The following is a 23,584-nucleotide window of genomic DNA, read 5'->3' on the forward strand; positions in this document are numbered from 1 at the left end:
TGGTGTTAAGCTGATTTTTATTAGAAACCCTGTATTCTTTATTTGAGTAAAGATATTTTTTACCAGCGTTGCTTGGTAAGAAAAATTCCTTATCTTCTCTATGTCTTACCTTTCAAAAAAGTTCTTAGTGTAAAACATGGCTTTGTCAGACATATTAAAATTCCCTTTTGATTTGAGGCTATCTTCTTTTCCTTTGTCCTACCTACAGTCACCAAGAGCATAATAATAAGAGGAAAACTATATTGTGATATAGAAATAGCTGCTAATATTCTTTAGTGTCCTGTACTACTGATTTTAAACTAACTTGGGAATTTTGGTTTGATACTAAAAGTTTGATTAGTATGACTGAGTGTTCCCCGTAAGAAACTTATAAAGTGTTAGCCTCTATTTCCATTTTGGTCTATATTCTTCAACTGCTTTTTTTTAAAAAAAATGTTACTTTTAGACGTACATAGTGTATGTAGAAGGTAAAGAAATATTCTGGGATGACTTATGTTAATATCTTCAGTTCATTTGTAATACTTCTATAACCCAAACTTACTTTAAAATGGATGTTGGGAAATTATCAGCAGATATATTTCTAAATAAGATTTGAATTTACATAAATGTGGGATTAAAGCTGTGTGTGTGTGTGTGTGTGTGTGTTTTAATCAGATTTAACTTTTATGGACTTTTTGTATTCTGGGATTTGATTTGGTTAATTATGGATTAAAGATGCCCCTTTAGAATACTAAATTTGATAGTGATACCATTTTGCAGGAACCTATCATTGTGTTTATCTTATATTTGCTGTTTATTTACTGTCACGCAGGGATAATCAAAGTTTACACCTGTGCATAGACTCATCAAAATAGGCTGCGTTTTAACCCTTGAAAGGGTGATTTTTTTTCCCTTGATATTGCCTCTCTATACATAATTCAGTAAATAAAGGGAGCTAAATAAAGTAACTTCCCAAAGATGTAAATAAGAGTAGTTTTTAAATTGTAAACTTTATATTAAATATGTGCTTCTTAAGTGCCCAGGATGCTTAAGCCGTTTGTCCTCATAATAATCTCAACCTTTTTATGTTATCTTAACAGTTACGTTGTTTAAATCATTTTTAATACGGAGATAAACTTCCCACGTTAACAAATTGAATTCCATTTGATTAAATTTACAGATAAGAACCTTAGAAACTCACCTGTTAGGAAGAAGAAACAGGGATTGGACTAGATAGAACTAATGATGCCCTATTTAAAAGTTTGAGGGAAAGTGACAGTGGTTTCTATGGATTTTTATTTAGTTCCTTATCAAAATCTTAGACTCCTGCACTAGAGATTTAAAGCATTTGAAGGTAAGTAAGAATGCAATTTTCATTACCTTATCTCCCACTAAATAACATCTTAAAAACTAGCTGTGGTTTGGGAGGCTGGGAACTTGGAGACATCAGAATATCATCATCTAAGACATAAGTGATTACTTTGAATAAAATGTATAGGCTGTTTGGCCAGTGGTAGTGATTAACAACCTAAGTAATATAAATCCAGCTAAAGTGAAAACTTATTTTTAAGACTAAAAAGCACTAAAGTTTAGAAGTCCATAAGGGTAAACTTTTTTTTTTTTTAAGTATTTATAATGGTATAGTAGGGTCTTCAAGTAGGCATTTCTAGTATTTGAAGTCATTTAAAATTTCATCGTTGACTGTATGCTGAGATGCTATAAATGATACAAAAATGGTACAATTCCGTTTCTTGTCCTTAGAGGCACTTATACACATGCCTTCCAAAAGTGTTAGATTATAATTGGCCGTTATGCTTTTTATGTTTGTACATTTCCCTGTTTATATATACCTTGTTCGGGAGCTGTTGTCCCATTGTTATAACTATCAGTGTAAACAAGTAGGGTTTTGTTAGCTCTGTGTAGCATTTCATGGGTAGCTAGTTTTGTCACAATTTTCAACTTCATATGCTTTTTGTCTTCATATTATAAAATCTAAACTAAGATTTAAAACAAGAACCAAAATTTTTTTCTTATTGTTTAGTAATTTGGTGATTGGATTAACCGAGATCTGAGTTGTTACCTAGTCATCTCTCCCTTTTTCTTTTCAGTATACTCCTTCCAAGCCTGGCGTAACATACAAACTTATTTGGATTCTGGTCTTTTAGCCTGTAGAAATAAGTCTGTGCTATATCAAAAGAATTTTAGCTTTATCAATAGTACTTTAGTTATCCAAAAGTGTCTTGTTCAGCCGCCTCAACTATATGAAAGAAAATAGGAAACTACCCCTAAGCATCCAAAATAGATATCCAGCAGTCTGCCTCCTAAAGCATTGTCCTTTCTGTTTATGCCCTTATTTTAGACAGATACTAACCTCAGTCATTTGGTTTCTTGCCCTCTGTTAGTTCACAAAGAGCAATTAGAATAAAATTTATCAGAATAAGAGAAAGAACAATAACTTACATTACAGTGGAAAATGGAGAAAATAAAAATATTACCAAGGTAAAATAAAATTTCAAAGCCTAGTAAATCTGGGCCATTTAATTTTGATTCAAACGCCCATATTTACCTTAAACCTTCAGGTCTTATTAGGAAAAAAGCTTTGTTATAGCTATATACTATACTTCAGTTGCCTGTGGTTCTTGCTTGCTAAAATTTGGATTCTGTTTCGGTAAAGATAAAAAAGCATCGTACCTATTCATTCCTCTTAGATTTTTAAGGTGTATTCTTGTAAATTAGATTATTGAGGAATGCTATAAATGAATCACAATACCCTGGTTTGCCATCCACTTCAATAAGTTATGGATTAGGCCTTGGATGTTATAAATATCCTCTTGAAGTATGTTTGCTATTCTTATGTTACTTTAAAAAACCACAGATGGGGGCTTCCCTGGTGGCGCAGTGGTTGAGAATCTGCCTGCCAATAATGCAGGGGACACGGGTTCGAGCCCTGGTCTGGGAAGATCCCACATGCCGCAGAGCGGCTGGGCCCGTGAGCCACAATTACTGAGCCTGCGCGTCTGGAGCCTGTGCCCCGCAACGGGAGGGGCCGCGATAGTGAAAGGCCCGCGCACCGCGATGAAGAGTGGCCCCCACTTGCCACAGCTGGAGAGAGCCCTAGCACAGAAACGAAGACCCAACATAGCAATCAATCAATCAATCAATTAATCAATAAAAAAATAAATCTTTAAAAAAAAAAAAAAAAAAAAAAAAAAAACCACAGATGGTATTTCCACAGTTGCTTAGTATCTCTGATATAGTGTGAATATAAATTAAGACATAGGAAGTCACTAGTAAACAACAGTGAAAAAAATTGTTTAAAACCTTGTTTAGTATATTAAGCTATAGAAAATAGAAATAACCATGTGGAGGCCTACAAAACTTTGCCAGCTTCAGATGGTAGCATTATAGCAACTTGAAACTTTTTTTTGTCTCATCATGCTACCACTACTTGTGATTTGGAGCTTTGAGTGGTAAGGTGACTTTAAATTCAGGTTGATGCTTTAAAATTATTTCTGAAATGTGTTGAAGGCATTGCCCTAAATTAAAACTATTTTCTATAATTTCACATGGGATAGGTACATTTTCTGAAATATGAGTGGTCCTCTAAGCAGACTGTCAACCCACAGATTATACATGAAATGACACAAAATGGAAAAAGAAGGAAGAAAACAAATAGTAGCAGGTAGTAAGGCAGAGGACATCAAGGAACAGGACCACAAGAAAGGTCCCAGGTTGTCTGTCATTGAAATACCACAACAGTCCTAATTGTCACGTGACAGGTAGAAGCCTAAATGTTCTAATAACCTGTTGATTCAATAGAGCTAATCTGATAATAACTGGTTTTTTTGTTTTTAATGAATACCATATAATAAATTAAAACTGAATGTTATATGGGACTTGAGGTGGAACTATGTTGATTCATAAACATCCTTGTCTTTCACTTGAAAATGTTTTTTTCTACTGGGCAACCTTGTTAGAATGAAAAGAAATCAGAGCTGTATATCCTTCATTTTAATTGGAAAGGGAGGAACAAGTAACCAAAAACAAGCAACCACTATGCTTTATTCAAAGCTAGGCAGTCTCCTAATGGTGGTATTCCATCTCTTCAATAAGTAATTTGGCCAGGAAAAGTGTGATGCCTTTAGGAATATTTTTATCATTCTTACACCAAATCATAACTTCTGGTTATCTGAAAAGTGTATACTTAAGTAATACCTTATAGTGATTTGACTCAGACATGTAAGTTCTCTTGGCATGGTTTTTCATTTTTCTTAAGATAAGTGTTCAGATATTCAAATTGAATTAGGTAGAATATTAGACTATCAGGTGTCAGATATTTGGACTGTAAACACTAATACAAAAGAGTTAAACTGACTACCTCCAGATCAGTGATTCTCAGCTGGGGATAGTTTTGCATCCTCACCCCCAGTACATTTAGCATTGTCTGGAGATAGTTTGGGCTGTTACAGCTGGGGGAAGCCTGATGCTGCTGACATCTAGTGGGTAGAGGTCAGAGATGTTATTAAACATGCTGTGATACCCAGCATAGCTCCCCACGACAAAGAGTATTCAGCCCAAAATGTCAGTAATGTTGCTGTTGATAAACCCTGTCTAGATAACAACTGAATAAGTCTCTTGGCTTCTTCAGTGGCTGGAGTCCCTGTTGTAATCCAAAGCTTTGGACACTCTTCCAGGCTTAAATCCTGTCTGAAACTTAAAATTGTTGTGAAAATATTTGGAAAGAACTGATAATTGAAAGCAGAATAAAACATTTTATATAAATAACTATATATTTTAAACACTAATATTTAGTTAAAACTAATACATACATACCCAAGGTTGCAGAGAAATCTAAAAAATAACAGGCTCTTAGGATAACATTTCACTTTGTATTTTATAATCATGTCTTGTTGTCAAAGTACAGAAAAGTGATCATCTGTAAAAAAATGTTTAAAATTATGCCCTTTAGGGCTTCCCTGGTGGCGCAGTGGTTGAGAATCTGCCTGCCAATGCAGGGGACACGGGTTCGAGCCCTGGTCTGGGAAGATCCCACATGCCGCAGAGCAACTGGGCCCGTGAGCCACAACTACTGAGCCTGAGCGTCTGGAGCCTCTGCTCCGCAACAAGAGAGGCCGCGATAGTGACAGGCCCGCGCACCGCGATGAAGAGTGGCCCCCACTCGCCGCAACTGGAGAAAGCCCTCACACAGAAACGAAGACCCAACACAGCCAAAAATAAACATAATAAATAAATAATAAATAAAAATTTAAAAAAAATTATGCCCTTTAATGAGTAGATTTTTTTTTTTTTTTTTTTTTTACGTGGAATCTTAGTTCCCCGACCAGGGATCGAACCCATGCCCCCTGCAGTGGAAGTGCGGAGCCCTAACCACTGGACCGCCAGGGAAGTCCCTAATGAGTAGATTCTAAAATGAGCTGTTTTATCCTTTCTTTTATCTTTAAATTTTTTTACCTTGTAAAATTATGTTGAGGATTTTGGTAAATATGATGCTTTGTCATTAGCAAGTTTTACCCCAGATTTTTAAGGTTCATTCATAAATACATATTGTAGATATTTAAATTGAGAAAGACTGTATGCTTTTTTTAATATATAATTTTTAAAAAATTTTTTCAGTCTTTGCTATTTTGCAGAAATAGAGGGGTATTTTTTTTTCTATTTGTCCCTTTTCTTCTGTTGTAATAATAATAGAGTACAAGCAGGCTACTGGTGTGAAGTAAAGTAGCAGCAATTTGCCTGAGCATTGTTCAGACAAAATTTTCTTCCCCATCAAACTAAATGGCTGCTTGGCAGTCAGCCTTGAAAGTTACTGATTGTGGATTTTTTTCTTCTTTTCTCTTTGTAATTAAACTGCATAAATACAAATATATAATGTTAATCTAAGATTTTAATTACAGTTCAAAAGTTGTTGTAATAATGATTGCAAGCAAAAGTTTTCCAATGTTGTATGTACCTGGATCTTTAGTTTCCAGTCAGTTGGATTTCTTCTATTAATATTATTACCATGAGAAATAGTAATATTTCCTTTTTCATTTAATGGTCTTGTTTTTAGAAAGTTACAGCATTAAGTTTGAGACATTCTTACGAAGCCCAGTGCTTGCTGAGGAACTCATAACACCAGGTTTATAGAGAAACCTTAATGATACTAACCATCTTGGGACAGGATTCCTACTACAGTTTAACCATGAAGGGTCTTTTTGAAAATTCTTTGTTTTAGAATAGGAGCTATAATTCTGTTGTTAATAGTTAAAAATGTTGCCACAATGATTTAATTGTAGATTGTATGAATACTTTGCTGAATTTTGCTTAAAACTCTTGAGTATCAGTGGAGAGAACATTTTTACTTTTATCTTATTAAATGTCTTTAAGCCACTGATTTAAATCATTTAGTTGTTCATTACTGTTGGATTTGTTCATTGTTTCTAGTTCTCACTTAAGGTTGATGTAGCTAAACATATGCAATGAGTGTGAAATATTACTTTTTTTAAAGGGTGAAGTTGAACAAATTGCTATGATGAAACCAAAAGGCCAGACTGAACATGATGAGGGTATGCTTGAATATTTAGAAGACATAATTGGTTGTGGACGGCTAAATGAACCTATTAAAGTCTTGTGTCGGAGATTTGAAATATTAAATGAACACAGAGGAGAGAAGGTGAATCTTCTGTAGACTTTAGTTGTATTGTAAACCAGAATGTTTTCTGTATTAACTAATTTTACTGAGCCAGATATTCAAGTTATAGTCATAATTATTCAGGCAAAGTTTAGTGTTTTAGGTTGAATTTTATATTTTTCTTATTGGCTTTTCAGAGGAACATTGTTATATTAATGTAGTTTATATGTTTTTTATCTAATGTTGGCATATTTTAAATTCAGATTGCTCAAATACACTTCATATGAACAATCTCTACACTTTTAACTTTTGTAGTTAAACAGAGTTAAGATGGTGGAAAAGGAAAAGGACGCCTTAGAAGGAGAGAAAAACATAGCCATTGAATTTCTTACCTTGGAAAATGAAATATTTAGAAAAAAGAATCATGTTTGTCAATATTACATGTAAGTACCTTAATTTATCAATTCTTGTATAAGTTTCTGACAGTAAGTCTAAGCCCTTCTCTTTTCCCATATTAGAGAAATGTGAAGACCGAAGTTAAAAAAATTCTAAAAGTTGTTTTATGTGATGAATTCATTAAATTAGGGTTGTTTACCATAGTATTGAAGTTGACTTTTAAGTATCCTACTTCAAGTTGGGAGGTGGGTTCACAAGTATTACTATGCTTAATAGTTTTACATATACATTCTTTTGAATTCATATAATAGAAGATCTAATTTTGTTTATATGGAGCCTATTTTGTTCCTAATTCTAGCCTTGACCCTGGCTTGGTTTCCTCCTTCCCTGTCAGTAATCCTAGGTAATTGTTAATTGACTGTGGTTAAGAATACTTTAGAAACAGCTGATTTTACTAAAATAGAGAATTTTAGAAATGGTATTTTAGGATCTCTGATATCTTTTTTTTCCTCTCTCTAGTTATGATCTGCAGAAACGAATTGCTGAAATGGAGACTCAAAAGGAAAAAATTCATGAAGATACCAAAGAAATTAATGAGAAAAGCAATATACTGTCAAACGAAATGAAAGCTAAGAATAAAGATGTAAAAGATGTAGAGAAGTAATAATCTTTTGGAAAGTACTAAAAGTATTTAGATTATTTAATTACATTTTATTGCATGTATGTGTGTGTGTCTGTATATAAACTTACTGCCAGCACATGCGTGTAATACATTTGCCAGCATATAAAATGGTCTCCTTTTGCAAACAAAAAACTTAATCGACCTACATCTAGTTGATGATGATTATCACAGATTAGAGTGCCCAACACTGGTCTTAAAATAATGCAGGATGCTACCCCCTAGTGGCAGAACATAATAACACAAAACATCATAGCAAACATAAGCATTTAACCTGACAGGTTAGTTGTCTTAAAGTTTTCTCATTACCTTTCTCATATCAATCTTCAATGACACCAATATCCCTTACCTATGCAGTTTTCTTTTTTATTCTTTAAAATGAGTTTTGCTTATTTTTTATGGTCAAATTTTTCTATACCTAGACATCATAGTCATTATTTCCAATCCAGCTTAGAAGGACAAAATAACTCCTATAGTCACACATTTTAACAGCTCCCTCAAATATGGGTGGAGGAGAGGGTCAGCTTGAAACAGGATCCTACCTTATAAGAACTTGGATACATTTATAACCAGGCAAGGTATATAAGGTGGCTTTGAAATATCGGAATATCCAAAATAGTTACTGAGAATTTTCTTACTTTGCTAGGAAGCTGAACAAAATTACAAAATTTATTGAGGAGAACAAAGAAAAATTTACAAAACTAGATTTGGAAGATGTTCAAGTTAGGGAAAAATTAAAACATGCTACAAGTAAAGCCAGAAAACTGGAAAAACAACTTCAAAAAGATAAAGAAAAGGTAAGTTATAGGGGGGAAATTCTTAAAATTTCAGGTCTGAATATCACATGTAGTTTTTATTATTTTTCATGAATGTTCTTACCCCATACTACCTAAGAGAATGCGTTGGGATTCTGAATGTTAAGTGTGTCAGGATTTATCTCAACCTGATTTTTCCCCAAAGGGAAATCCTGTATCCATTGACTTCGAGTTGTAGAGCTTATGTTTCTGATATACATTGTTGGCAAAATATTTACCAAATCAGGAATTCTATTTTGGTGACAAAATAATTTTCTTCTTCCTAGAGTGTATGATTTAAAAAGATGTTTTTGGCTACATATCATAGATTTTTTAAAATAGTACCTTTGTCTGCAGAAATCAAGTTAAGAGTATCAGCAGGAGTTTCCCCTTTAAAAAGGAGGGAAGGGGAAGAAGGAAAAAAAAAAAAAAGGAGGGAAGGGGAAGTTCATAATTTACAGCAAGTGGTTGATTAGCTAGACTGAGGTATCAAAAAAAGAAAGATGAGGTTTACACCAGAATGTCTAACTTGCTAGGAGCCAGACTAATAAATCGATCAATTTGGGGTGTTTCGAACTATATTCATAGTTTAATCAGATATTAATAGATGAGACACATAAAGCCCCTCCCTTCAAAAAATTTTTGTACCAGGCTTCCCTGGTGGCGCAGTGGTTGAGAATCCGCCTGCCAATGCAGGGGACACAGGTTCGAGCCCTGGTCCAGGAAGATCCCACATGCCGTGGAGCAACTAAGCCCGTGTGCCACAGCTACTGAGCCTGCGCTCTAGAGCCTGCGTGCTGCAACTACTGAAGCCCACGCGCCTAGAGCCCGTGCTCTGCAACAAGAGAAGCCACTGCAATGAGAAACCCGCGCACCACAACAAAGAGTAGCCCCCCGATCGCCACAACTAGAGAAAGCCCACATGCAGCAACAAAGACCCAATGCAGCCAAAAATAAAATAATAAATTTATTTAAAAAAAAAAGTTTTGTACCATATAATTACATGGTAATTATAAGACAGGCTCTGCTTTACCTTGTAAGCATTTTTCCAGATGCATTTGTTCACAAAATACTTTATGCTCAGTACAGTAACACATCTATGTGAATCAGTGTCTGAGGGACACCATTTTTGGAAATGTTTAATTTCTCTGGTAATAGATAATCAGAATAAACAAAATAGCATGGATTTGATAGAAACCCCTGAATTGGGCAGATTAAGCCAAATGTAACTGTAGTAGAGATAATTAGCCTTTAGGCATCAACTGTGGAAAAGTGATTACTACTGGAAGGTATTAATGGAATAAAATATTAGTCCTGTGTGGTGACTCTGGAAGGGTAAAGTTGGGAAAGATCTTAGGATTTGAGGGAGACTAGGGGTGTATGGGTAATTTGTGTTAAGTTGTAATGTACTTTGAAGGGTACTTTAGGGAATTCCATGTACTCAGACCATATTCACAGGTGAAGAAGGATAATTACAGCCTAAAGTTGGAGCAGAAGGAAGATCTACTGCTCAGCGAGGAAGAATTGTCTTACATAAGGAATCAGGAATTCGTAGAATTAGTTTTACCATTAGACTGAAAGAACATAGAAATTGCAGCAGATGGTTAAGGAAGTACTTGCTAAAGCTAGCTGCTTCAAACCTAATTACAATGAAGACCGCTAAGATCTAGAAGAGCCTGAGAAATGCTTTTAAATAAGCCAAATATTGATGGTGTTGGATAGCCTAAAGGTACATGCTTCTAGTAACTTTAATTTGTTTTATAATCTTAGGTTGAAGAATTTAAAAGTATACCTGCCAAGAGTGAGAATATCATAACTGAGACAACAACTAGAAACAATGCCCTTGAGAAAGAAAAAGAAAAAGAAGAAGAAAAATTAAAGAAAGTTATGGATAGCCTTAAACAGGAAACACAAGGGCTTCAGAAAGAAAAAGAAGTAAGATTTCTTTATTGGTTGACATATATTTTGGTGGCTTTTTTTTTTAATCTTGAAGATCGTTTTTATAGTAATATTAAAAAATGAACTGTTAGAAGAAAAAGTTTGGACTTTTAATATCTAACATTCCTAAAAATGGTCAGCCTAGACTCTTTCCCTTTTTTGTTTTTTGCTTTCTCGTTTTAAAAAAAAGTTAACGAGAACTTATAGTGGTAGAAGAAAATACTCATCAAATACTTTGTTTTATGTGCAGTTCTTCGTTACACATTGAATTCATCATCAAATTTTCTTTTTCATCTTCTCTTAAATTATTTTCTTGGTAATTTATTGGTTACTACCTATAAATGCTTGGGACCACACTAACCATAGATGACATCTCCTTTCTTTGCTTCTGTAGCTCTTCTGTAATAGTTTTAAAACCATGACTCATGTGTCAGTTCTTGGCTCAAATCCTCGGTCAATCACTTATATCTCTGAATTTGTTCAGGTTATGTCTCCAAGTTATCTTCCTCAAAATGTGGAAGAAAATATTACCCATCTTGTGAATCTTTGTGAAAATAAAACGTGTGTTTACTTACATAAAGTGCCTAGAAAGTAAGGAATTAATAAATATTAGCTACTACATTATGTTAGCACTTCACTAAAACAAGAGTGTGAGATTGTCTCATTGATATGTCTTGTCTCCCCAACAAGAGTATAAGCACAGAGTTTAGCTATCTTTGCTTATATTCACCACAGCCTTTTAGACAACACTGAGCATGTTAAATAGATATTTAATAGATGACAGTAATTGAGTTGAATTGACTTGCATTACTTAAGTCAGTTACATAAGACCTTTGTTAATTATACCTCCATGAAATGTTTTGGAGTTTCTTTACAGACTAAATTGATTCTGTTTTGAAATATGGACGTGTTCTAATATCATACTGTATTACTGGGCCAGTGCTTTGTATGTGAAATAAAAGGGTTAGGCTTTTGTAAGGGCTTTTCTTGTTCCATTATTCTAATAAGTAGATCCTTTCTACACAGTCAACTACAGTAGTCCAAAATGTCTACTCACTCATCAAATTATGACTTGTGTTGGGGATTACCTCACCTTACCTCTAAAACTTAAAAAGATTTCCAACATAAATATACTTGAGGAAACTTTCTGCTGAGTAGTCCTTATACCTTACCGTTCTAGGTAAGGTAATGTGGAAAGACCATGGAATCCAGATTTCAGATCCAAATTTTTGTTCTCTTTCAACCACTCTTTCTTTGTCATTTTAATCTCTAAATTGAGATATTAGATATTAGTATGGTATCTACCTCGTTAAGCTCTTGTGAAATCAGTTGGGAAAAGACTATATACCATGAACATTCACAACTAGGCAAAAACTGTTAGTCCATTCCACTTGTAAGATTTATTTCTGTATATTGTGCTTGTAGAATCTATTAAGTTAAATTCAAAATGTATGGTTTCCATTTCAGTTTAGGTTTGAAAACACATATATTTCGGATTTAATGGGGTCTATCATATTTTAACAGAGTCGAGAGAAAGAACTTATGGATTTCAGCAAATCAGTAAATGAAGCACGTTCAAAGATGGATGTAGCCCAATCAGAACTTGATATCTATCTCAGTCGTCATAATACTGCAGTGTCTCAATTAAGTAAGGCCAGTGAAGCTCTAATGGCAGCTTCTGAGACTCTCAAAGAAAGGAAAGCTGCAATTGGAGATATAGAGGCAAAACTCCCTCAAACTGAACGTGAACTAAAGGAGGTAAATCTTTTCTTCTGTATTTCATCTGAACATTGTTTATGAACCCTAGTTTTATTTATTTTTATATTTACATACATATATTTTTTTTAATCTCAACATCTTTTTTTAAAATTTGTTTTATTTTTGGCTGCACTGAGTCTTCGTTGCTGCGCATGGGCCTTCTCTAGTTGCGGCGAGTGGGGGCTCCTCTTTGTTGCAGTGTGCGGGCTTCTCATTGCAGTGGCTTCTCTTGTTGCGGAGCACGGGCTCTAGGTGCATGGGCTTCAGTAGTTGTGGCGCATGGGCTTAGTTGCTCCGTGGCATGTGGGATCTTCCCTGACTAGGGCTTGAACCCGTGTCCCCTGCATTAGCAGGCGGATTCTTAACCACTGCGCCACCAGGGAAGTCCTGATCTCAACATCTTAAGTGACTGGTACATAGATAGATATTTTTGTTGTTATTGTTTAGTGTAATCTTTCCCAAAAGAGTGGGGTTAATAGTTCAGTATTCTATCTGATACGAATCGAGACTATCAAGAAGCTGCGTTCTCCCTTCAAGTGTCAAACAGCAAATAATATCGCTGCCGCCACCATTATTTCCCGTGGTAAAAATTTAAACAAAAGAAAGTTTTTTGTTTCCCTAAATCTAAGTGTAGACAACTTCGGCAATGGTAAAGGAAAAATCACAAATAAGTGTAAGTGTGTGTGTGAACAAATATGCAAGTCAACTATCTTAGTGTATTTTTTTCTGTTTTTGAATTTATGAATGTAGTTTCTTTGTTGGGACTGCAAGTTGTTAAACTAATCAAGACATCTGGCTTATTAGCTCATCCATGTCCTCTGCTATCCTTGAGTGAATTAGACATCTAAGGAATTTCATAACTTTAATCTCCAAAGCATCATTAGGCAAGATGGCAACAGAAAATGCTGCTTGGGGAGAAATTACACTGAAAATGAAGTCTTTTTCATTTTAGTAAATGCACACCGCTTGGTCATCAGAGAACTTCATGGCTGTGTAGAATTTAAATGTAAACTTAAGTTATATTCAGTGACTACTTCTATCTTCCTCATGATTCAGTTTATTTTTAGATAAATTACATCTGTAACTTGAGCTTTTATCAATACTTTAAACCAGTATGACTGGTGATAGAGGTAATAATTTAAAGCCAGGAAGTGAAGGAGAATGTCAGTTAGAAAAATGGCTGCTCTAACTTGGAGATTGAGAAACTGAGAATTAGACTTTTTGTGTGCATGTGTGTGGTTCCTCTTGTTAGCAGCCTGACGTTTTTGTTTAGCAATAGTACTGTTCACTCATCATGCTCTCCTTCATTTCAGAGCTATGCTTTTTTTGTTCTTTGTTTTCCTTTATTTAATTAGATATAATAATATATGCTATATAATACTATATATTAAATCTCCTTTTATTTAAAAAGCAAGGCACGGTGTAATCATAGCCCTGCCCGGTCACCTGTAACTAGAGTCCTGTATTGAGGTCTGTCTTGGATTAGTGTAAGAATGTAAGAATTAGGTCACATTCATGCGTAACTGCGTGGTGCCAAACTGGGACTCCCACAACCCTCACTCTTCTAGTTCTAACCGTCAGCGCACTGCTCCTAGGTCTATGTTGTGTTTATATTCCTTATTACTGACCCAAATAATTTATGCCCCCTTTAAAACAGAAAACCCATCCATATTTTTCAAAATCAAACCAACGGTTGCAATGTGACAGCTTAGTCCTGGTTCAAGTGTTGATTATTGGCCTTTCCTTCTTTTTTTAGGTATTACAACTAATTCTATACTGTGATAGGGTGTAACCTTCTGGGATTCATTTTCTTTACTTTCACCTTTAGAAAGAAAAACAACTTCAAAAACTTACACAAGAAGAAATAAATTTCAAAAGTTTGGTTCGTGATCTTTTCCAAAAAGTTGAAGAAGCGAAGAGTTCCTTAGCAATGAATCGAAGTAGGGGGAAAGTCCTTGATGCAATAATTCAAGAAAAAAAATCTGGCAGAATTCCAGGAATATATGGAAGATTGGTAAAGTAAATTTATTTGTAAATGACTATACATTTTTCTCAGATATTATAATTTTCTTACCTTGACTTAAAGAACTGTATATTAAGTGTCTCTGTACATAAAATAACATTTACTTTTGTTTCTTTTAAAGGACATTCATTTTTAAACATTTTGCTCTTACACTCAGGCATGATAAAATTCTTTGTGGTATGGATTTGTTCATGTTACAGATAGTTTTGGGGTTTTTTTAAAATTTTTATAGTCATTTTATAATGACTATAATTATAGTCATTTTAAGAAAGTGATCCAACTCTAGTGATAAACTTAACAAACTCCTTTTTTCTTTTTTTAAAAAAATAAGAACTTGATAAATTATATTCTGGGTTTTATACCATTATACTAAATGTTGCGGCTAGAGTTTAGGAAAATCAACAAGGGATGATGTCAAAACCCAAGGCCTAGGGATAGTGGGTACCTGAAGCCTGAGCTCCTGAGCCTGAAGAAGGAAGGGAGCTGTGGCCAGCTAGAAGGTGGCTGGAAGGAAATGGGGATAGCTAATTTATTAATAGACTGAGAAGCAGATTTACATAATCTTAAATGGCTTTCAATAATTCAGAGTTTTATTATTCTATAAGTTATTTTGCTTATAATACTTTCAGGTTTCAAATCTTCACATTATACGTTTTCATTTACATGCAGTGAAAACAGTTCTCATTTTGTGCTCATTAAAAATTCAAACTCTGTATATCCATAAGTTTGTTTTTGTTTGTTTGTTTTTCATAAGTTTTTTTTTAAGGTAGATTAAAAACTCCAGTAGTGATTGCCTTTGCAGAAGAGAAAGGTTGAATGTGAGGAACACTTCAATTTTTCATTGTGTACCCTTTTTGTACTATTTAAAACCATATGTAGGTATAGTTCAGTTAAACGCAACTTGAAAAATCTATATGAAATACTAATAAAATGATCCTGTGCCTAATTCCTTGCTGATTGTGCATTGATTTTCCCCCCCTCCTCTCAATTATTAGGGGGACTTAGGAGCAATTGATGAAAAATATGATATTGCTATTTCATCCTGTTGTCATGCATTAGACTACATTGTTGTTGATTCTATCGATACGGCCCAAGAATGTGTAAACTTCCTGAAAAGACAAAATATTGGAGTTGCAACCTTTATAGGTTTGGATAAGGTGGGTATTCATAATCTACCTGTAATTTAGTTTTTAAGTGCCAAGTGTTTTTTGATTTTAAATCCTAGCTTTTTTTTTCATAGTTATTTAAGTGAACACCTGATAGGTTTTGAGGATTATATTAGGCTCTGGGGTTCATGGTTGTGAAAAAAAATCCTCTACTGCCTCCCCTAAAGGAATATACATTCCAATGTTACAGTGACTGGTAGTTTGCATTTCTAACTTCCATCATCAATAACTACTTTAAAAAGAAAAAAAAAGAAAAACACTTACTGGGATACAATTCACAACCATAAAATTCATTATTTTAAAATACGTAGTTCAGCAGGTTTTAGTACATTCACATGGTCTGGATTGTTCAATCATGACCACTGTCTAACTCCACAATATTTTCATCATCCCAAAAGAGGAACCCCATACACATTAGGAGTCACTACCCCTATTCTCCCACCCCTCCATCCCCCTGCAACCTTTAATCTACTTTTTGTCTCTAGATTTACATATTCTGGACATTTTGTATAAATGAAATCATATACTATGTAGCCTTTTGTGTGTGGCTTCTTTAACTTAGTTTTCAAAGGTCATCCATGTTGAGACTTCCCTGGCGGTCCAGTGGTTAAGACTCCGCACTTCCACTGTGGGGTGCAGGTTCAATCCCTGGTCAGGAAGCTAAGATCCTGCACACCGCGTGGTGTGGCCAAAAATAAATAAATAAGTTCCCTCTCTTCTCTTTGCAGGGGGTGGGGCTCATACATGTGTATCAGCACTTCATTCCTTTTTACTGCCAAATGATATTCCATTATATGATGTAGCACAGTTTGTTTATTCATCAATTGATGGACATTTGGGTTGTTTCCATGTTTTGGCTATTATGGTTAATGCTGCCATGAACATTCGTGTACACAGGTTTTTGTATGACATCTTTTCATGTGCTTACTTATTGGCCATTTGTTTATCTTTGGAGAAAAATCTGTTCACATTCTTTGCCCATTTGTTAATTGGTTTGTCTTACTGTTGAGTTGTAAGAATTCTTTATATATTCTGGATTCAAGGCTCTTGTCAGGTATGTAACTTGCAAATGTTTTCTCCCATTCTGTGGGCTGTCTTTTCACATTCTTGATGGTGTCCTCTGAAGCAAAAAATTTAGATAGAAGTCCAGTTTATTTATTTTTAGTTCCTTGTATTTTGGGTGTCATATCTAAGAAACTACTGTGTAATCCAATGGCAGGGTGATTTACCTCTCTTTTCTAAGAGTTTTACAGCTTTAGGTTTTACATTTAGTTTTTAATCCATATTAAGTTAATTTTATAATACAGTGTAAAGTAGGGGTCCGACTCTACTCTTTTGGATATCGGGTTGTTCCAGCACCATTTGTATTCTTTCCCTGTTGAATTTTCTTGGCACCCTCATCAAAAATCAACCGATCATAAATGTAAGGGTTTATTTCTGGACTCTTCATTTATCTATATGTCTGTCCTTACACTGATACCACACTGTCTTGATTACTATAGCTTTGTAGTAAGCTTTAAAATAAGGAGTCCTTTCATTTTGTTCTTTAATATCAAGAGTGTCCTGGGGTTTTTGTTTTGTTTTTAGTATATTGTAAGTGGAATTTTCTTAATCTCATTTTCAGATTATTCATTGCTAGTGTATAGAAATACAATTAATTTCTGCATATTGATCTTGTATTTTGCAATTTTGCTGAATTCATGTTAGTTCTAATAGTTTTTTAATGTATGGATTCCTCGGGGTTTTAATACATATAAGATCATGTCATCTGTGAATAGGGATAGTTTCACAATAACTTCTTTTTTAAAATAACAGTAAAGTAATAATTATGTAGATACTCAGAACTTTGTATACATGTCCTTATGTTTAATACATGTGTATTCTATAAATGATACCTAACACAAACGATATCTTTATATATATATTATTTTTCTTTTTTATGTTTAGATGGCAGTGTGGACAAAGAAAATGACCAAAATTCAAACTCCTGAAAATACTCCTCGATTATTTGATTTAGTAAATGTAAAAGATGAGGAAATTCGCCAAGCTTTTTACTTTGCCTTACGGGATACCTTAGTAGCTGACAACTTGGATCAAGCCACAAGAGTAGCATATCAGAAAGATAGAAGATGGAGAGTGGTAACATTACAGGGGCAAATCATAGAACAGTCAGGTAATGTTTTTTTTCTCTGCCATTGAGTTTATTTAATCTTGTTGGGGGAGACATCTAAGTCTGACTTCTCTCCTCTCTTCTCCAGGTACAATGACTGGTGGTGGAAGCAAAGTAATGAAAGGAAGGATGGGTTCATCAGTTGTTGTTGAAATCTCAGAAGAAGAGGTCAGTGTGTACAAAATTATAGTCAAGACATTTTTGTTAAAGCAGCTTTACTGATATGTAACATACTGTAAAATTCTGCTATTTTAAATGTACTGTAATCAAATTTTCAATTAACGGATTGAATTTTCTCTAAATGAGTATATAAGCTGTGGGATTTTATATGAAACCTGTTAAAGTTCTAAAAGTATGTTAATTTAAAAATATATGCTCAACATCTATATCTTTCTCTGTTATGACATTTGGATCATATCATAATTTATTTAACCATTTACTTACTGTTTGACATTTAATTTGTTTCTTCACATAGTTACTGATGTATTATATAATTATCTTTTCTATTTTGACATAATTCTTTAAGTTGTAAATATAGCAAAGACTTCTGATACATGTTTCCAAATTTTATTTCAAAATATTTTATATGTCCAGAAGTATAAGAGAATGTCAAAATGCTGAGGAAAAACTGCTCTGTTCCATTATCACCCTCGGAACACTATACTTTTTTCTTCCTTAAAAATATGTACTTGGATGTCCTGGGTACCTAACTTTTTCTGAAGAGTTGTGGCTTGATTTTTTTTCATATTTTGAAATAGTTTATATTTTTCCACTTAAATATTTGCGTAGTATACCTTCATTGTAATAGTAGTTGACTATACAACACTTAAAATTGTCTTTTCATCTGATTCTATGATGCAGAAATTAGTTGACCATCTCCTAAGCTTTAGGTTTTGGAATTGGAACTGGGTTGTTTGGTTTGTTTCTAGTCTTTAAGATCAGAAATTTGGGTTTTCTTCATTCATAAGTTGCTGTTAATCTGAAATGACTCTTGGAATAAACTTATTTCACTGGTATTCTTCTTTGTAGGTAAATAAAATGGAATCACAGTTGCAGAGAGACTCTCAAAAAGCAGTGCAAATTCAGGAACAGAAAGTACAACTGGAAGAAGCAGTAGTTAAGTTAAGGCATAGTGAACGAGAAATGAGGAATACACTAGAAAAGTTTACTGCAAGCATCCAGGTACTTTTTTAATCAATATTAGCTGAAACTATTGGAATTCAACAGCAATTTGGCAGAAGCATTTTGCTGTTTGCTTATAATTTTGAAATATAAGGGGGGAGGAGGAGGCTGGGTCTCTAGGTGTAAGGCGCATCTGTTGATTTTGTTGCCCTGAGTACTAATGGGTACGCGCCCTGTCACAGTGTTGCTCCAGCCACAGCTATTTCTGGTTTCCATTTGTACTCCATAGAACTGTGTCTTCCCTTAGCAGCTCTGTGACCCTTTATTTCATTCTCTTCTCAAAGTGGAATGTTTTCTTAATTATGAAAAAGTAATACATGCCCACAGTCTCTTTTAAAAAACAAAATCAGAAAACAGTTTTTAGAAAATACCCAAAAGATTATCACCTTAAATTTTTATGTATGTCCTTCAACTTTTAGTGTGTCTAGTTTCCATGTATGTGTTTATGTATGTGGTAGATATTGATATACATATTAAATTTGCATATGGATTTTTAATGAGTCTTATTAACTTTTCTTCACTTATTAATTACGGTTTTCTTTCCAAGCCAATGTACATTTACTTTGTCTGCAATTGTATTGGCATATTTTGTTCGTATCACGATTTGATAAATATTTTTCTGTGTTGACTATGTACACTGCTGTGTTTTAAATATCCTTGTTAGGCAGACCTTAATACACTCATCCAATTATTTCCTTAGGTTAGAGTTCTAAAACTATAATTATTACCCAGTATGTGTACAGTGTTTTAAGCGTTTGTTGCATAATGCCAAATTGTTCTCAAAAAGATGGTTCTAATTCATTTACTAATAGTAGCATATGCAAATAATTTTTCCAAGTCTTTGAACACTAGGTACTCTTCAGTTTGTTGTAAGTTTGCTACTCTGATGTAAATACTAAAAAATAGCATTTTAACTTATCTTCATAATGAGTGTATACATTTCATGCGTTTTGTTGGCCTTTTTCGATTTTTATATTAATTGTTTGTGTTTTCTGCCCTTTCTTGTTAGTTTTCGTCTTTTTCTTAAAGATTTTAAGTACCTTTTTTTTAAAATTCAGAATGTTTAAAGCAAATGTTATTATTAGTAAGTTTAAAATACTAACAATTTTGAATGTTAAAACATTTCTGTAGCGTTTATCAGAGCAAGAAGAATATTTGAATGTCCAAGTTAAGGAACTTGAAACTAATGTACTTGCTACAGCCCCTGACCAAAAAAAGCAGAAATTGCTAGAAGAAAATGTGACTGCTTTCAAGACAGGTATGTTTAAGGATATACACCTTTTTTTCCCCCTGTGTGGTCAAAAACAGGTTTGTAATATTTTGAATGTTTAAGATAGCAGTTTGTAGAATAAAAAGTAGATTTCATATATTATAGACAAGTGACCACTCTGTTTTATGGTTTTTATTTTTATTTCTCAGAAGGTTATAAAGTACTATTAAGTACTTCATTTGACAGATAAGAAAACTGAGGCGCACAGAATGGTTTATATAATTTGCCCAAGGTCACATAACATATGGTGGTGGTATAGGAATTCAGGAACAAGGCAGTCTGATTCTGATACCCATGCTTTTAATTTTATATTTTGTATACTTTGGCCCAGTCTTCCTAAGGACCCTTCAAGATAGTAAGTTATTTTATTTGTTTGAGAGCTTAGAGAAAACACATTTTTCCTTCCAGAACTTTTTCTTCTTCTATATAAACATATAAGTGTTCTACCAAAATCTTACAGCAAGAAAGGGAATTAGTTCATAGGCTCATAGTCAGAATTGACTTTGACATTAAAATCCTCTGATCATGCACTTGAGTACCCCTGCTTCTATTTCCATGTTGGCTTCAATTAAACATAGGTAGATGTGCATCTTATTGCACGAGGAGGTAATGGTGAGTTGCACGGTATCTTAGGGACACCAGCAAACACAGTGAGCCTTCATCATGTCCTCAAGAAAGACCCTTGTTACAGTCTGGTTCATGAGCAAAGGAAGGCAAATACTGATTGTTCATCAGAAAGAACTAGATGGACTGGAATTGGAGCAATTATCCAAATGTTCAAAAAATGAGGTCGCGTTTTCTTCCATAAGAGAAAGAGGTATAAAGATTGTAAGCAGACAGATGTCCACTGGGCACATTGAATATTAATATATAGCTGTATTAATTTTTTTATTTTTGTGGTCATACTTATCTACGTTTTTAATATTGAGGCATTCATTCAGATAGCATCTGCTACTGGCCAAGCTTTGTTTTAGGTGCTGTTGATCAAGCAGTGAACAAAATAAAGTCCCTCTTTTCAAGGAACTCACACTTAAGAGGTGGGGAAGATAATAAATACATTGCATACTGTATCAGGTGGTGCTAGGTGATAAAAGTAAAACCAGGAAAACAGGATAGGGTGGGGATTCAGATAGACACAGTGGTTAGACGGGCCACCGCTAGAGATACTTGAGCAGAGACCCAGTGGAAGTATGAGTGGACATGTGGATATTTGGGAGAAGAGCATTTCAGGAAGAATGTAGAGGAGTAAGTAGAGGCCCTGGGGCAGGAAGGAGTATGCCAGAAGTGTCTAGGAACACTAGGAAGCCAGAGTGGCTAGAGTTAAACGATAGAAGAATCCAGATAATGTAGAGCCTTATAAGCCCTGTCTCCATGTGAAATTAAAAGCCATTGGAAAGTCATATACATGGAAGTGATATAATCTGACAGGACTTTTTTTTCCTTGCATTTATTTTGGGTATATATTTTGTCCTTGGAGACACAGGGACTTCACCCTACCCCTCCTTCCCCAGAATACCTACAATATTTGTTGTGATTGCTTTGATGGAACCTAATGGTCAATTAAAACAAAAAATGTGTATCTTTGTCATTTATAGCAGCACTTTCACAGAGAGACTACAGGAATCTGTATTCTTGTTTGAAAGGGAATCCTTGACTTTATTAGGAGCCCCATATATGTTTCCTCTCATGGAAACACTGGCTATTATTAGTAGACTCTGTTAATATCTAATATGGAAGCCCATTTCTGCAAGCATATCTTTAAGATTAAATATTTCATTTTACATTAATTTAGATTTTAAAAATCTCTGGCTGTTGTGTAGAGAATAGAGTAAGGGGAGCAAGGTGGTATAAAATAGTGACTTCAAAATTATAGACTATATGATGTTAGTTTTCCCCTCCTACTTCTAATAGACATGCTACTATATAGATAGGGAAAATAATTTTTAATGCATGTTAGGTACTTGAAAATAAGGAAGAAGATGTTCTGAAGGGTGGAACCCTTCCCAGTTGCATACCTGGCCCATCCCCCAGTATAAGTCATGATTCCAGACCCCACAGCAGCTGGTACTCTACCCCACGAGGGAGCTAAGCATACAGACAAACTACAGAGAACATCGCCACTTGGAGCAAAACAATACCTTCAATAAATACAGTATCTTAGTATCCTTAGGGGGAAGAGGGGATTCAGAAGACCAAAAAAGGGCAGGGTTTTGTTTTGCTTTGTTTTTTTAAAAAGCCAAGTGGTGATCTCAGAAATACAAAGAATAGAGGTTGGAGTTAAACTCACTAGATGAGTTTGAAAGATCAGACTAAAGAATTCTCTGATAATGTAGGACAAAAAGATGAATACTAAGTTGTGAGATATGGAGAATATTGAAATTCCAATCTACCTAACAGGAGAGAAGAGACAATCTGGAGGAACAACAGTTAAGTCTTTATCTAATCTTTTCCTCTTAGCACATCCTACCTCCTTTCCCCTATGCTAAATGTACTGATACACACTTCCCATAGGAGCTTTATGGGAGTCTCTTTCCATAAGTTGGCTCTGTTTCTGCTTACTTTTCTAGACATAGATATTGAAAGCTTGAACTCCTTACCTTTTTGCCACCTTTCATCCTTCCTATATTGTATAGTGATTAGGATTCAGATATGGAGAACAGAATCCACTCTGGTTAGTACAGATATGATTTGGGGTGCGTGTGTGTGTGTTTAACAGAGTAAAAGATTATTTATAGAATCACTGTGATGGCTTAAGAAATTCTAGGTTGAACATCAAGAATAATTTCCAGAGCTACTCTGTAGAACCATGAAAGGAACTATACTGCCTCTTCTACAACTGGAAAGTCATCTCTCAAATTGGGAAGATGAGGGACTTCCCTGGTGGTCCAGTGGCTAAGACTCCACGCTCCCAGTGCAGGGGGCCTGTGTTCGATCCCTGGTCAGGGAACTAGATCCACATGCCGCAACTAAGAGTTTGCATACTGTAACTAAAGACCTGGCACAGCCAAATAAATAAATAAATACCAAATTGGGAAGATGACACTACAACTGCCAACAACAGAAGAACATTGTACCTACTATAATCTACACCGTCAAAGTTAATGCCATTGCCTGTCAATATTCACAAAGCTTTTGACAGGACACCAGAGCCTCTAACACCACCAAGAAAATTCAGACTTTTCCATGACTGCCAGCGGAACTCAATTCATCAGTTTTGCCATCCAAATTGTGTGAATTTTTTTTTGATTGAATCGACTTAATTATGTCTGAACCCTAGGTACAAGGGACTCTAGGAAGTGTCACAACTTTCTGGGCCACAGAGAAGAGTGCCACTTCATCCTATCCCCCCCACTTTTTTTTTTTTGTTATAACATATGGAGGAGAACTCTAGGTTAGCAGAATAAAACAACCACAATTTTCTTTCCCCACCCCGGGCAGTAGTCAGGCACATAGTCTATCTAAGGGTAAAAATCATTATGAGACCAATAGTCAATAAAGTACCCTAAAAACTTTTGAAAAGAGCTTCAGGGCATGAAGCCAGTAAGAGATAAGTGGGTTATGTTCACAGCTGAGCCAGAGAATTTAACCATGTGTTGTT

At 34.7% G+C, this 23,584-nt stretch overlaps 1 protein-coding gene across 3 annotated transcripts in view; it reads left to right on the forward strand.

Moving 5' to 3' along the window:
* Nucleotides 1-23,584, forward strand: part of SMC4 (structural maintenance of chromosomes 4) — a 34,579-nt gene that overhangs the window by 5,506 nt on the left and 5,489 nt on the right. For all 3 annotated transcript variants that reach the window (XM_007187080.2, XM_057545806.1, XM_057545807.1), the window contains exons 6-17: nucleotides 6,488-6,652; nucleotides 6,926-7,053; nucleotides 7,526-7,666; nucleotides 8,332-8,482; nucleotides 10,250-10,414; nucleotides 11,942-12,175; nucleotides 14,004-14,189; nucleotides 15,194-15,355; nucleotides 17,312-17,537; nucleotides 17,623-17,702; nucleotides 18,564-18,716; nucleotides 19,848-19,974. In XM_007187080.2, the coding sequence (XP_007187142.2) occupies nucleotides 6,488-6,652; nucleotides 6,926-7,053; nucleotides 7,526-7,666; nucleotides 8,332-8,482; nucleotides 10,250-10,414; nucleotides 11,942-12,175; nucleotides 14,004-14,189; nucleotides 15,194-15,355; nucleotides 17,312-17,537; nucleotides 17,623-17,702; nucleotides 18,564-18,716; nucleotides 19,848-19,974 (1,918 nt within the window). The remainder of the gene's footprint in view (nucleotides 1-6,487; nucleotides 6,653-6,925; nucleotides 7,054-7,525; nucleotides 7,667-8,331; nucleotides 8,483-10,249; nucleotides 10,415-11,941; nucleotides 12,176-14,003; nucleotides 14,190-15,193; nucleotides 15,356-17,311; nucleotides 17,538-17,622; nucleotides 17,703-18,563; nucleotides 18,717-19,847; nucleotides 19,975-23,584) is intronic.

This window comes from Balaenoptera acutorostrata, chromosome 4, assembly GCF_949987535.1.
Source record: "Balaenoptera acutorostrata chromosome 4, mBalAcu1.1, whole genome shotgun sequence".
Taxonomy (NCBI): Eukaryota; Metazoa; Chordata; class Mammalia; order Artiodactyla; family Balaenopteridae; genus Balaenoptera; species Balaenoptera acutorostrata.